The following is a 14,523-nucleotide window of genomic DNA, read 5'->3' as shown; positions in this document are numbered from 1 at the left end:
TACCCTGTGTGTGTACGTGTCCCTACCCTGTGTGTGTACGTGTCCCTACCCTGTGTGTGTACGTGTCCCTACCCTGTGTGTGTACGTGTGCCTACGTGTCCCTACCCTGTGTGTGTACGTGTCCTTACCCTGTGTGTGTCCCTACCTTGTGTGTGTCCCTACCCTGTGTGTGTACGTGTCCCTACCCTGTGTGTGTTCGTGTCCCTACCCTGTGTGTGTCCCTACCCTGTGTGTGTACGTGTCCCTACCCTGTGTGTGTACGTGTCCTTACCCTGTGTGTGTCCCTACCTTGTGTGTGTCCCTACCCTGTGTGTGTACGTGTTCCTACCCTGTGTGTGTACGTGTTCCTACCCTGTGTGTGTACGTGTCCCTACCCTGAGTTGAATGCAGATGTTTTCAGACCGGAGTTTGACGGAGGTTTTCTTGATGACTTTAAAGTCCCAGGAACAGAACACCTTCATCGCCAGGATACCATGTGACTTGTCGATACGGAAACTCTGACCAAACGACTTGGACATGCTGGGGGGACGACACACACACACACACACACACACACACACACATACACTAGTAACAGTTCACAAAGTAAGGTGTAAGTGCTGTAGTTTAACATATCCTAAATACACTGAGTGTTCAAAACATCTGCCCCCCCCCCACACACACACACACACACACACCTGATCAAAAAGTGAAAGCTGAGATGAGAGAGAAATTGACGAGAGACAAGGACACACACCTGTAGACGAGGATGATGCAGGTGATGAAGAAAGCCAGTCCTATGGTGAAGAAGTAAGCCAGGGGCATGTTGTAGGACGGCTTCACTCCACAGTCTGTTTCCATTGTCCTTCTAGATACAGAGGGACTGGGCTGCTGCTCCATACTGCTACTAGTGACTCTACAGTCCTTAGACAGGGTAGAGTTACTATAGTAACCATAGTACATCACTGAGTCTGAGAAATAACCCTGAGGAGAGAGAGGGGGAGAGGGGGGAGAGAGAGATGGAGGGAGGGAGAGAGAGAGAGAGGGGGGGGGGGGGTGTTAGAGGGGGTGGTATGTTTGGTATGGGGATCCCTCTCCAGTGAGCAGCCTGGAAAGGTGTACTGCCTGGTGCCGTTTGGAGGTATGGGACAGTGTGTTTGGTTCGGGGTGTCTGGTTCTTACCCCTCCAGTGAGCAGCTCCAGCCCAGAGAAGGCTTCGTGTCCCTGGGTTAATGTGGGGGGGTGTACTGCCTGGGGCACGGCCAGCAACAAACCCGTGACCAGGAACAGGAAGATGTTGAAGAAGAGGAGGGTCTTGACGAACAGGAAGTAAGAGAGGACGCCGGTGCCGAAACGACCGCTCACCCTCTTCAGCGCCACCTGAGGAAGAGGAACAGAGATGGTGAGAAAGAACAGAGAGATACAATGTGAGAGAGAGCGAGACAGAGACAGCCTTACCTGCCACAGCTGTAGGGAGTGGAGGAAGGAGAGACAACTGTACCAGCTATGTCTCAGAGCCTGGAGGGGAAGAGAGGGTCAGTGTCAACTACAGTGGTGTTTGTGTCCACATACTAACCCATTGAAAAGAGAATTAGAATTATAGGACACACATTCTGTTTCCTCATTAACTAAAAACGTCTCATAATAACTTAGTTACCTCCACAACTGAGCCATCTGAGATACTCTGCTTTGACGTCCCCCCATAATGAGCAGAGCCTAGTCTAAGAGAATGGACCGTATGAATCACCCATAATGAGCAGGGCCTAGTCTAAGAGAATGGACCGTACGATTCACCCATAATGAGTAGGGCCTAGTCTAAGAGAATGGGCCGTACGATTCACCCATAATGAGCAGAGCCTAGTCTAAGAGAATGGGCCGTACGATTCACCCATAATGAGCAGGGCCTAGTCTAAGAGAATGGACCGTACGATTCACCCATAATGAGCAGAGCCTAGTCTAAGAGAATGGACCGTACGATTCACCCATAATGAGCAGGGCCTAGTCTAAGAGAATGGACCGTATGATTCACCCATAATGAGCAGAGCCTAGTCTAAGAGAATGGGCCGTACGATTCACCCATAATGAGCAGGGCCTAGTCTAAGAGAATGGACCGTACGATTCACCCATAATGAGCAGGGCCCAGTCTAAGAGAATGGACCGTACGATTCACCCATAATGAGTAGGGCCTAGTCTAAGAGAATGGACCGTATGATTCACCCATAATGAGCAGGGCCTAGTCTAAGAGAATGGACCGTACGATTCACCCATAATGAGCAGGGCCCAGTCTAAGAGAATGGACCGTATGATTCACCCATAATGATCAGGGCCTAGTCTAAGAGAATGGGCCGTACGATTCACCCATTATGAGCAGGGCCTAGTCTAAGAGAATGGACCGTGTGATTCACCCATAATGAGCAGAGCCTAGTCTAAGAGAATGGACCGTGTGATTCACCCATAATGAGCAGGGCCTAGTCTAAGAGAATGGACCGTACGATTCACCCATAATGAGCAGGGCCTAGTCTAAGAGAATGGACCGTGTGATTCACCCATAATGAGCAGGGCCTAGTCTAAAAGAATGGACTGTACGATTCACCCATAATGAGCAGGGCCTAGTCTAAGAGAATGGACCGTATGAATCACCCATAATGAGCAGGGCCTAGTCTAAGAGAATGGACCGTGTGATTCACCCATAATGAGCAGGGCCTAGTCTAAGAGAATGGACCGTATGATTCACCCATAATGAGCAGGGCCTAGTCTAAGAGAATGGACCGTACGATTCACCCATAATGAGCAGGGCCTAGTCTAAGAGAATGGACCGTATGATTCACCCATAATGAGCAGGGCCTAGTCTAAGAGAATGGACGTATGATTCACCCATAATGAGCAGGGCCTAGTCTAAGAGAATGGACCGTACGAGTCACCCATAATGATCAGGGCCCAGTCTAAGAGAATGGACCGTACGATTCACCCATAATGATCAGGGCCTAGTCTAAGAGAATGGACCGTATGATTCACCCATAATGAGCAGGGCCTAGTGTAAGAGAATGGACCGTGTGATTCACCCATAATGAGCAGGGCCTAGTCTAAGAGAATGGACCGTATGATTCACCCATAATGAGCAGGGCCTAGTCTAAGAGAATGGACCGTATGAATCACCCATAAAGAGCAGGGCCTAGTCTAAGAGAATGGACCATATGATTCACCCTCACAGGGACATTAAGTCCTGGACAAGAGGACTAGAACACCATCAGTAGATTGTGATACACAGCTACAGGAAACACCCACCAACATGACATACATCTGTCTGTTTGTCACGGCCGCTGGGAGACCACAGCTGTAAACCCCTGACACCCACAGAAACTAAGACAAACACCATGATTGCTGTCTAGACAGATCAGCTGAGGCCTGGATAGGTGTTCAACATGTCAGATAACAACCACATCACATGATCCAGCAGTCTGATGGCCAGCTGCAGAGTGCATGACGTGGTGGACGCCTGAAATGTATCAGAAACTGGACCAATGTAATATTGGAGCAGGAGATCTGACTGTGTGACTTACGATGATGATGTGATACTTGAGCTGGCTGCAACAGGGGATCTGACTGTGATTGGAGCGTCGACCCTTCCTGTCAGCCAACCTCCTGGAGAGAGAGAGAGGGATGGGGGGAGAGAGGGATGGGGGAGAGAGGGAGGAGGGGAGAGAGAGAGGGAGGAGGGGAGAGAGGGATGGGGGAGAGAGGGGGGAGGAGAGAGAGGGATGGGGGAGAGAGGGGGGAGGAGAGAGAGGGATGGGGGAGAGAGGGAGGAGGGGAGAGAGGGATGGGGGAGAGAGGGAGGAGGGGAAAGAGGGATGGGGGAGAGAAGGGGGAGGAGAAAGAGGGATGGGGGAGAGAAGGGGGAGGAGAGAGGGATGGGGGAGAGAGGGGAAAGAGGGATGGGGGAGAGGGGGGAGGAGAGAGAGGGGGAGGAGAGAGGGATGGGGGAGAGAGGGGAAAGAGGGATGGGGAGAGAGGGGGGAGGAGAGAGAGGGATGGGGGAGAGAGGGGAAAGAGGGATGGGGAGAGAGGGGGGAGGAGAGAGAGGGATGGGGGAGAGAGGGGGGAGGTGGTTACAAGATGATACTCTATTCCTCTGTCACTCACTTATGGAAGAGACCTATTGATAGAACTGCAGGGAGGACAGAGAGAGAGACACTTCTGTGAGTGTAATGTTTACTGGTCATTTTTGTTGATTTAACATTTGTATATTATTATCTACTTCACTTGCTTTTACAATGCTAACATGTGTTTCCCATGCCAATAAAGCCCTTGAATTGAATTGATAGGAGAGAGAGAGGAGAAATAGACAGAGAGATGGACAGCAGGATAGAGGGATGTAGAAAGAGAGAGAGATGGACAGCAGAATATAGGGATGGAGAAAGAGAGAGAGAGATGGACAGCAGAATAGAGGGATGAGAAAGAGAGAGAGAGATGGACAGCAGGATAGAGGGATGTAGAAAGAGAGAGAGATATGGACATCAGGATAGAGGGATGTAGAAAGAGAGATGGACAGCAGGATAGAGGGATGGGGAAAGAGAGAGAGATGGACAGCAGGATAGAGGGATGGAGAAAGAGAGAGAGATGGACAGCAGGATAGAGAAAGAGAGAGAGATGGACAGCAGGATAGAGGGATGGAGAAAGAGAGAGAGATGGACAGCAGGATAGAGGGATGGAGAAAGAGAGAGAGATGGACAGCAGGATAGAGGGATGGAGAGAGAGATAGAGATGGACAGCAGGATAGAGGGATGGAGAAAGAGAGAGAGATGGACAGCAGGATAGAGGGATGGAGAGAGAGAGATAGAGATGGACAGCAGGATAGAGGGATGGAGAAAGAGAGAGAGATGGACAGCAGGATAGAGGGATGGAGAAAGAGAGAGAGATGGACAGCAGGATAGAGGGATGGAGAAAGAGAGAGAGATGGACAGCAGGATGGAGTAAGAGAGAGAGATGGACAGCAGGATGGAGTAAGAGAGAGAGATGGACAGCAGGATAGAGGGATGGAGAAAGAGAGAGAGATGGACAGCAGGATAGAGGGATGGAGAAAGAGAGAGAGATGGACAGCAGGATAGAAGGATGGAGAAAGAGAGAGAGAGATGGACAGCAGGATAGAGGGATGGAGAAAGAGAGAGAGATGGACAGCAGGATAGAGGGATGGAGAAAGAGAGAGAGATGGACAGCAGGATAGAGGGATGGAGAAAGAGAGAGAGATGGACAGCAGGATAGAGGGATGGAGAAAGAGAGAGAGATGGACAGCAGGATAGAGGGATGGAGAAAGAGAGAGAGATGGACAGCAGGATAGAGGGATGGAGAAAGAGAGAGATATGGACATCAGGATAGAGGGATGGAGAAAGAGAGAGAGATGGACAGCATGATAGAGGGATGGAGAAAGAGAGAGAGATGGACAGCAGGATAGAGGGATGGAGAGAGAGAGAGATGTGGACAGCAGGATAGAGGGATGGAGAAAGAGAGAGAGATGGACAGCAGGATAGAGGGATGGAGAAAGAGAGAGATGTGGACAGCAGGATAGAGGGATGGAGAAAGAGAGAGAGATGGACAGCATGATAGAGGGATGGAGAAAGAGAGAGATGGACAGCAGGATAGAGGGATGGAGAAAGAGAGAGAGATGGACAGCAGGATAGAGGGATGGTGAAAGAGAGAGAGATGGACAGCAGGATAGAGGGATGGAGAGAGATAGAGAGATAGAGATGGACAGCAGGATAGAGGGATGGAGAAAGAGAGAGATAGAGATGGACAGCAGGATAGTGGGATGGAGAAAGAGAGAGATAGAGATGGACAGCAGGATAGAGGGATGGAGAGAGAGAGAGAGAGAGATGGACAGCAGGATAGTGGGATGGAGAAAGAGAGAGATAGAGATGGACAGCAGGATAGAGGGATGGAGAAAGAGAGATAGAGAGATGTGGACAGCAGGATAGAGGGATGGAGAGAGATAGAGAGATAGAGATGGACAGCAGGATAGAGGGATGGAGAAAGAGAGAGAGAGATGGACAGCAGGATAGAGGGATGGAGAAAGAGAGAGAGAGATGGACAGCAGGATAGAGGGATGGAGAGAGATAGAGAGATAGAGATGGACAGCAGGATAGAGGGATGGAGAAAGAGAGAGATGTGGACAGCAGGATAGAGGGATGGAGAGAGATAGAGAGATAGAGATGGACAGCAGGATAGAGGGATGGAGAAAGAGAGAGATGGACAGCAGGATAGAGGGATGGAGAGAGAGAGAGATGGACAGCAGGATAGAGGGATGGAGAGAGAGATAGAGATGGACAGCAGAATAGAGGGATGGAGAGAGATAGAGATGGACAGCAGGATAGAGGGATGGAGAGAGAGAGAGAGATGGACAGCAGAATAGAGGGATGGAGAGAGATAGAGATGGACAGCAGGATAGGGGGATGGAGAGAGAGAGAGAGATGGACAGCAGGATAGAGGGATGGAGAGAGAGAGAGAGATGGACAGCAGGATAGAGGGATGGAGAGAGAGAGAGAGATGGACAGCAGGATAGAGGGATGGAGAGAGAGAGAGAGATGGACAGCAGGATAGAGGGATGGAGAGAGAGAGATAGAGATGGACAGCAGGATAGAGGGATGGAGAGAGAGAGATAGAGATGGACAGCAGGATAGAGGGATGGAGAGAGAGAGAGAGAGATGGACAGCAGGATAGAGGGATGGAGAGAGAGAGATAGAGATGGACAGCAGGATAGAGGGATGGAGAGAGAGAGATAGAGATGGACAGCAGGATAGAGGGATGGAGAGAGAGAGAGAGAGATGGACAGCAGGATAGAGGGATGGAGAGAGAGAGAGAGATGGACAGCAGGATAGAGGGATGGAGAGAGAGAGATAGAGATGGACAGCAGGATAGAGGGATGGAGAGAGAGAGAGAGATGGACAGCAGGATAGAGGGATGGAGAGAGAGAGATAGATGGACAGCAGGATAGAGGGATGGAGAGAGAGAGATAGATGGACAGCAGGATAGAGGGATGGAGAGAGAGAGATAGAGATGGACAGCAGGATAGAGGGATGGAGAGAGAGAGAGAGATGGACAGCAGGATAGAGGGATGGAGAGAGAGAGAGAGATGGACAGCAGGATAGAGGGATGGAGAAAGAGAGAGAGATGGACAGCAGGATAGAGGGATGGAGAGAGAGATAGAGATGGACAGCAGGATAGAGGGATGGAGAGAGAGAGAGAGAGATGGACAGCAGGATAGAGGGATGGAGAAAGAGAGAGAGATGGACAGCAGGATAGAGGGATGGAGAGAGAGAGAGAGATGGACAGCAGGATAGAGGGATGGAGAAAGAGAGAGAGATGGACAGCAGGATAGAGGGATGGAGAGAGAGATAGAGATGGACAGCAGGATAGAGGGATGGAGAGAGAGAGAGAGATGGACAGCAGGATAGAGGGATGGAGAAAGAGAGAGAGATGGACAGCAGGATAGAGGGATGGGGAGAGAGAGAGAGATGGACAGCAGGATAGAGGGATGGAGAAAGAGAGAGAGATGGACAGCAGGATAGAGGGATGGAGAAAGAGAGAGAGATGGACAGCAGGATAGAGGGATGGAGAGAGAGAGAGAGATGGACAGCAGGATAGAGGGATGGAGAGAGAGAGAGAGATGGACAGCAGGATAGAGGGATGGAGAAAGAGAGAGAGATGGACAGCAGGATAGAGGGATGGAGAGAGAGAGAGAGATGGACAGCAGGATAGAGGGATGGAGAGAGAGAGAGAGATGGACAGCAGGATAGAGGGATGGGGAGAGAGAGAGAGATGGACAGCAGGATAGAGGGATGGAGAAAGAGAGAGAGATGGACAGCAGGATAGAGGGATGGAGAAAGAGAGAGAGATGGACAGCAGGATAGAGGGATGGAGAGAGAGAGAGAGATGGACAGCAGGATAGAGGGATGGAGAGAGAGAGAGAGATGGACAGCAGGATAGAGAGATGGGGACAGCAGGATGGTAGAGGAGTATAGATACCTTAGTTCACTCTTCTCTGCCACAGAGAGAGGCATGGCTCGCAGCATCCTGACCCGGTCACTCAGAGAGAGGTTCTGAAGGTTGTTGACCAGTTGGTCACGCTTACGCCCTGCAGCGCAAAGACGCGCACACACACAGAGACAGACACACACACAGAGACAGACAGACACACACACAGAGACAGACACACACACAGAGACAGACACACACACAGAGACAGACACACACACAGAGACAGACAGACACACACACAGAGACAGACAGACACACAGACAGACAGACACACACACAGAGACAGACAGACACACACATTAGTTATGCGTGGGTTATGGCATCATTACAACCACAAAAATGTCGGTATTTCAGTGCGTGTGTAACGTTTAAATGAGTGACCTCACCCTCCTCATCCACGCCCTCGGTCTCCATGCAGTCTGTCTCCATGCCGTAACCACGGATACTGGGCCGTGCGGAGCGGGAAAAGTCCTTTATGGAAGGCCTGCTCTGTCTGCGTCTTCTCAACTTCATGGTCCTGTTATAGTACTGAGAGATGATAGCACCTCGACTACGACCTAGAGAGAGGAGAGGAAGTTAACAGGGTCTAGTACTGAGAGATGATAGCACCTCGACTACGACCTAGAGAGAGGAGAGGAAGTTAACAGGGTCTAGTACTGAGAGATGACAGCACCTCCACTACGACAAAAAGAGAGGAGAGGAAGTTAACAGGGTCCTGTTATAGTACTGAGAGATGACAGCACCTCCACTATGACCTAGAGAGAGGAGAGGAAGTTAACAGGGTCCTGTTATAGTACTGAGAGATGATAGCACCTCGACTACGACCTAGAGAGAGGACAGGAAGTTAACAGGGTCCTGTTATAGTACTGAGAGATGACAGCACCTCCACTATGACCTAGAGAGAGGAGAGGAAGTTAACAGGGTCCTGTTATAGTACTGAGAGATGACAGCACCTCCACTACGACCCAAAGAGAGGAGAGGAAGTTAACAGGGTCCTGTTATAGTACTGAGAGATGACAGCACCTCCACTATGACCTAGAGAGAGGAGAGGAAGTTAACAGGGTCCTGTTATAGTACTGAGAGATGACAGCACCTCCACTACGACCCAAAGAGAGGAGAGGAAGTTAACAGGGTCCTGTTATAGTACTGAGAGATGACAGCACCTCCACTATGACCTAGAGAGAGGAGAGGAAGTTAACAGGGTCCTGTTATAGTACTGAGAGATGATAGCACCTCGACTACGACCTAGAGAGAGGACAGGAAGTTAACAGGGTCCTGTTATAGTACTGAGAGATGATAGCACCTCGACTACGACCTAGAGAGAGGAGAGGAAGTTAACAGGGTCCTGTTATAGTACTGAGAGATGATAGCACCTCGACTACGACCTAGAGAGAGGACAGGAAGTTAACAGGGTCCTGTTATAGTACTGAGAGATGACAGCACCTCGACTACGACCTAGAGAGAGGACAGGAAGTTAACAGGGTCTAGTACTGAGAGATGACAGCACCTCCACTACGACCCAAAGAGAGGAGAGGAAGTTAACAGGGTCTAGTACTGAGAGATGACAGCACCTCCACTAAGAGATGACAGCACCTCCACGGCGACCTAGAGAGAGGAGAGGAAGTTAACAGGGTCTAGTACTGAGAGATGACAGCACCTCCACTAAGAGATGACAGCACCTCCACTACGACCTAGAGAGAGGACAGGAAGTTAACAGGGTCCTGTTATAGTACTGAGAGATGACAGCACCTCCGTTAAGAGGGGGGTGAGGGAAGGTGTGATTCCTAAACTATGTCTTGTAGAGGGACAGAAGTCTTGTTTGTGTCATGGTGTTTTTAGAGCCACTGTGTTAGATACAGTATCTGTTGATGTGTTGATAGTGGCTGGCTGGCTGGCTGGCTGGCTGGCTGGCTGGCTGGCTGGCGCACCTGCTAGCTAGAGGAACTAACAGTCACATGACAACAGCAGAAATAGTTTAGACTTCTGAAACTACCCCTCTCTCTCTCTCTCATGAAGCGTGAACAGAAGAAATGCTAGATAGGTGTCCATACAGCCATCTTAAGACTGTCATAAGGGTGTCGTAGAGGTGCCATAAGTATGTCATAAGGGTGTCGTAGAGGTGCCATAAGTATGTCATAAGGGTGTCGTAGAGGTGCCATAAGTATGTCATAAGGGTGTCGTAGAGGTGCCATAAGTATGTCATAAGAGTGTCGTAGAGGTGCCATAAGTATGTCATAAGGGTGTCGTAGGGGTGACTTACCGATGGTGCGGCTGGGCATGGAGGAGAGGACTTTGAGGGTGGCGGAGGACCAGCGTTCCTCTAGAAGGGGGTCTAACTGTCCCCCCCCTTCCTCCTCACCCCTCCCCGGGCTCCCACGCCATATCTCCTGACCAGGGCTGGACAGGTACGCTACACTGTCTGGAGGAAGGAGAGTATGACGTCTGTTTTCACACACACCACACTCTAACACTAGGTCTTTCTCTCGTATACACACACACACACACACACACACACAACACTAAGTCTCTCTCTCTTATACCCAGTCACACACTACCTCGTTCCTCCTCGTCCAGGTCTCTCTCTCTTATCCCCAGTCACACACTACCTCGTTCCTCCTCATCCAGGTCTCTCTCTCTCTTATACCCAGTCACACACTACCTCGTTCCTCCTCGTCCAGGTCTCTCTCTCTTATCCCCAGTCACACACTACCTCGTTCCTCCTCGTCCAGGTCTCTCTCTCTCTCTCTTTTCCCCAGTCACACACTACCTCGTTCCTCCTCGTCCAGGTCTCTCTCTCTTATACCCAGTCACACACTACCTCGTTCCTCCTCGTCCAGGTCTCTCTCTCTCTCTCTTATCCCCAGTCACACACTACCTCGTTCCTCCTCGTCCAGGTCTCTCTCTCTTATCCCCAGTCACACACTACCTCGTTCCTCCTCGTCCAGGTCTCTCTCTCTCTCATACACAGTCACACACTACCTCGTTCCTCCTCGTCCAGGTCTCTCTCTCTCTCTTATCCCCAGTCACACACTACCTCGTTCCTCCTCGTCCAGGTCTCTCTCTCTTATCCCCAGTCACACACTACCTCGTTCCTCCTCGTCCAGGTCTCTCTCTCTCTTATCCCCAGTCACACACTACCTCGTTCCTCCTCGTCCAGGTCTCTCTGTAGTTCCTGCAGCTCCAAGGCTTCCTGTCTCTGATCCTCTATCAGCTGGTTAAAGGAGTCATGGACCCCCTCTTCATCCGCTGGGCTCCTGTTACCGACAGACAGACAGACAGACAGACAGAGAATTAGAAAACAAACCCAATAAACTCTCATATCTACTGGGTGAAATACCAGTGTGCCATCACAGCGGCAAGATCTGTGACCTGTTTCCACAAGCAAAGGTCAACCAGTGAAGAACAAACACCATTGTAAATACATCCCATATTTATGCTTTTTGTACTTTAACCATTTGTACATTGTTACAACACTGTATATAGACTTAATATGGCATTTAAAAGAGGGGGGGGGGGGGTACTTCAGTGGGTCGGACACACACACACACACCCCCTAACCAGTAACCAGTGTTCAGACAAACACACCCCTAACCAGTAACCAGTGTTCAGACACACACACCCCTAACCAGTAACCAGTATTCAGACACACACACCCCTAACCAGTAACCAGTGTTCAGACACACACACCCCTAACCAGTAACCAGTATTCAGACACACACACCCCTAACCAGTAACCAGTATTCAGACAAACACACCCCTAACCAGTAACCAGTATTCAGACACACACACCCCTAACCAGTAACCAGTATTCAGACACACACACCCCTAACCAGTAACCAGTATTCAGACAAACACACCCCTAACCAGTAACCAGTATTCAGACACACACCCCTAACCAGTAACCAGTGTTCAGACACACACCCCCTAACCAGTAACCAGTATTCAGACACACACCCCTAACCAGTAACCAGTGTTCAGACACACACACCCCTAACCAGTAACCAGTATTCAGACACACACCCCTAACCAGTAACCAGTGTTCAGACACACACCCCCTAACCAGTAACCAGTATTCAGACACACACACCCCTAACCAGTAACCAGTATTCAGACACACACACCCCTAACCAGTAACCAGTATTCAGACAAACACACCCCTAACCAGTAACCAGTATTCAGACAAACACACCCCTAACCAGTAACCAGTATTCAGACAAACACACCCCTAACCAGTAACCAGTATTCAGACAAACACACCCCTAACCAGTAACCAGTATTCAGACAAACACACCCCTAACCAGTAACCAGTATTCAGACAAACACACCCCTAACCAGTAACCAGTATTCAGACACACACACCCCTAACCAGTAACCAGTATTCAGACAAACACACCCCTAACCAGTAACCAGTATTCAGACAAACACACCCCTAACCAGTAACCAGTATTCAGACAAACACACCCCTAACCAGTAACCAGTATTCAGACACACACACCCCTAACCAGTAACCAGTATTCAGACACACCGCCACAGTGTTAACACTCCTCACCACTGGGCTTCAGCCCTGACAACTCTTCATGTCTCATAATTCATGGCCTTTTAACACCACATTTGAAAGGAACCACAATCACAAGCCTTTTGTTCCCCAGGGACCCTGCAGCTGAACACCACAGGAAGTGAGTCACTCATAAAATTCTCCTCAGTAAATACAACACACACACACACACACACACACACACACACACACACACACACACCACAAAGGAACAAAGACTAGTCAAACAGTCCAACAAACACAGCCAGTCTGTTCTGTGGGAACAATGGGTCTGGCTGGATACTGGTACTGTGTAGAATTGGGCCTCAAAGAGTTGCCTCAAAGAACATCAAACAGACAGTTAACCCTGTCATTGTCTTATTTTAACCCTCTTCTGTTTACCAGAACATCGAACAGACAGTTAACCCTGTCATTGTCTTATTGTAACCCTCTACTGTTTACCAGAACATCAAACAGACAGTTAACCGTGTCATTGTCTTATTTTAATCCTCTTCTGTTTACCAGAACATCAAACAGACAGTTAACCCTGTCATTGTCTTATTTTAACCCTCTTCTGTTTACCAGAACATCAAACAGACAGTTAACCCTGTCATTGTCTTATTTTAACCCTCTTCTGTTTACCAGAACATCAAACAGACAGTTAACCCTGTCATTGTCTTATTTTAACCCTCTTCTGTTTACCAGAACATCAAACAGACAGTTAACCCTGTCATTGTCTTATTTTAACCCTCTACTGTTTACCAGAACATCAAACAGAACACCTCCCTCAGCAGCCTCCACTGATATAGTGTATTGGTACTCACTCCAGGCCAGCCTCCCCTGATATAGTGTATTGATACTCACTCCAGGCCAGCCTCCCCTGATATAGTGTATTGGTACTCACTCCAGGCCAGCCTCCCCTGATATAGTGTATTAATACTCACTCCAGGCCAGGCTCCCCTGATATAGTGTATTAATACTCACTCCAGGCCAGCCTCCACTGATATAGTGTATTGATACTCACTCCAGGCCAGCCTCCCCTGGTATAGTGTATTGATACTCACTCCAGGCCAGCCTCCCCTGATATAGTGTATTAATACTCACTCCAGGCCAGCCTCCCCTGATATAGTGTATTAATACTCACTCCAGGCCAGCCTCCCCTGATATAGTGTATTGATACTCACTCCAGGCCAGCCTCCCCTGATATAGTGTATTAATACTCACTCCAGGCCAGCCTCCCCTGATATAGTGTATTAATACTCACTCCAGGCCAGCCTCACCTGATATAGTGTATTGATACTCACTCCAGGCCAGCCTCCACTGATATAGTGTATTGATACTCACTCCAGTCCAGCCTCCCCTGATATAGTGTATTAATACTCACTCCAGGCCAGCCTCCCGATGTAGTGTATTAATACTCACTCCAGGCCAGCCTCCCCTGATATAGTGTATTAATACTCACTCCAGGCCAGCCTCCCGATATAGTGTATTAATACTCACTCCAGGCCAGCCTCCCCTGATATAGTGTATTGATACTCACTCCAGGCCAGCCTCCACTGATATAGTGTATTGATACTCACTCCAGGCCAGCCTCCCCTGATATAGTGTATTAATACTCACTCCAGGCCAGCCTCCCCTGATATAGTGTATTAATACTCACTCCAGGCCAGCCTCCCCTGATATAGTGTATTGATACTCACTCCAGGCCAGCCTCCCCTGATATAGTGTATTGATACTCACTCCAGGCCAGCCTCCCCTGATATAGTGTATTGGTACTCACTCCAGGCCAGCCTCCACTGATATAGTGTATTAATACTCACTCCAGGCCAGCCTCCCCTGATATAGTGTATTGGTACTCACTCCAGGCCAGCCTCCACTGATATAGTGTATTAATACTCACTCCAGGCCAGCCTCCACTGATATAGTGTATTAATACTCACTCCAGGCCAGCCTCCCCTGATATAGTGTATTGATACTCA

The 14,523-nt window shown here is 49.4% G+C and overlaps 1 protein-coding gene across 1 annotated transcript in view; it reads right to left on the bottom strand.

The window, feature by feature from the left end:
- LOC139370202 (transmembrane channel-like protein 6) overlaps positions 1–14,523 on the bottom strand; it is a 30,181-nt gene that overhangs the window by 14,566 nt on the left and 1,092 nt on the right. Inside the window, 9 exon segments of the mRNA XM_071109547.1 lie at positions 375–519; positions 737–963; positions 1,162–1,359; positions 1,438–1,497; positions 3,540–3,621; positions 7,999–8,107; positions 8,397–8,567; positions 10,271–10,429; positions 11,149–11,264. Of these exon segments, the coding sequence (XP_070965648.1) occupies positions 375–519; positions 737–963; positions 1,162–1,359; positions 1,438–1,497; positions 3,540–3,621; positions 7,999–8,107; positions 8,397–8,567; positions 10,271–10,429; positions 11,149–11,264 (1,267 nt within the window).

Source organism: Oncorhynchus clarkii, chromosome 17, assembly GCF_045791955.1.
Source record: "Oncorhynchus clarkii lewisi isolate Uvic-CL-2024 chromosome 17, UVic_Ocla_1.0, whole genome shotgun sequence".
Classification (NCBI taxonomy): Eukaryota; Metazoa; Chordata; class Actinopteri; order Salmoniformes; family Salmonidae; genus Oncorhynchus; species Oncorhynchus clarkii.
This window is presented reverse-complemented; position numbering and strand designations above follow the sequence as displayed.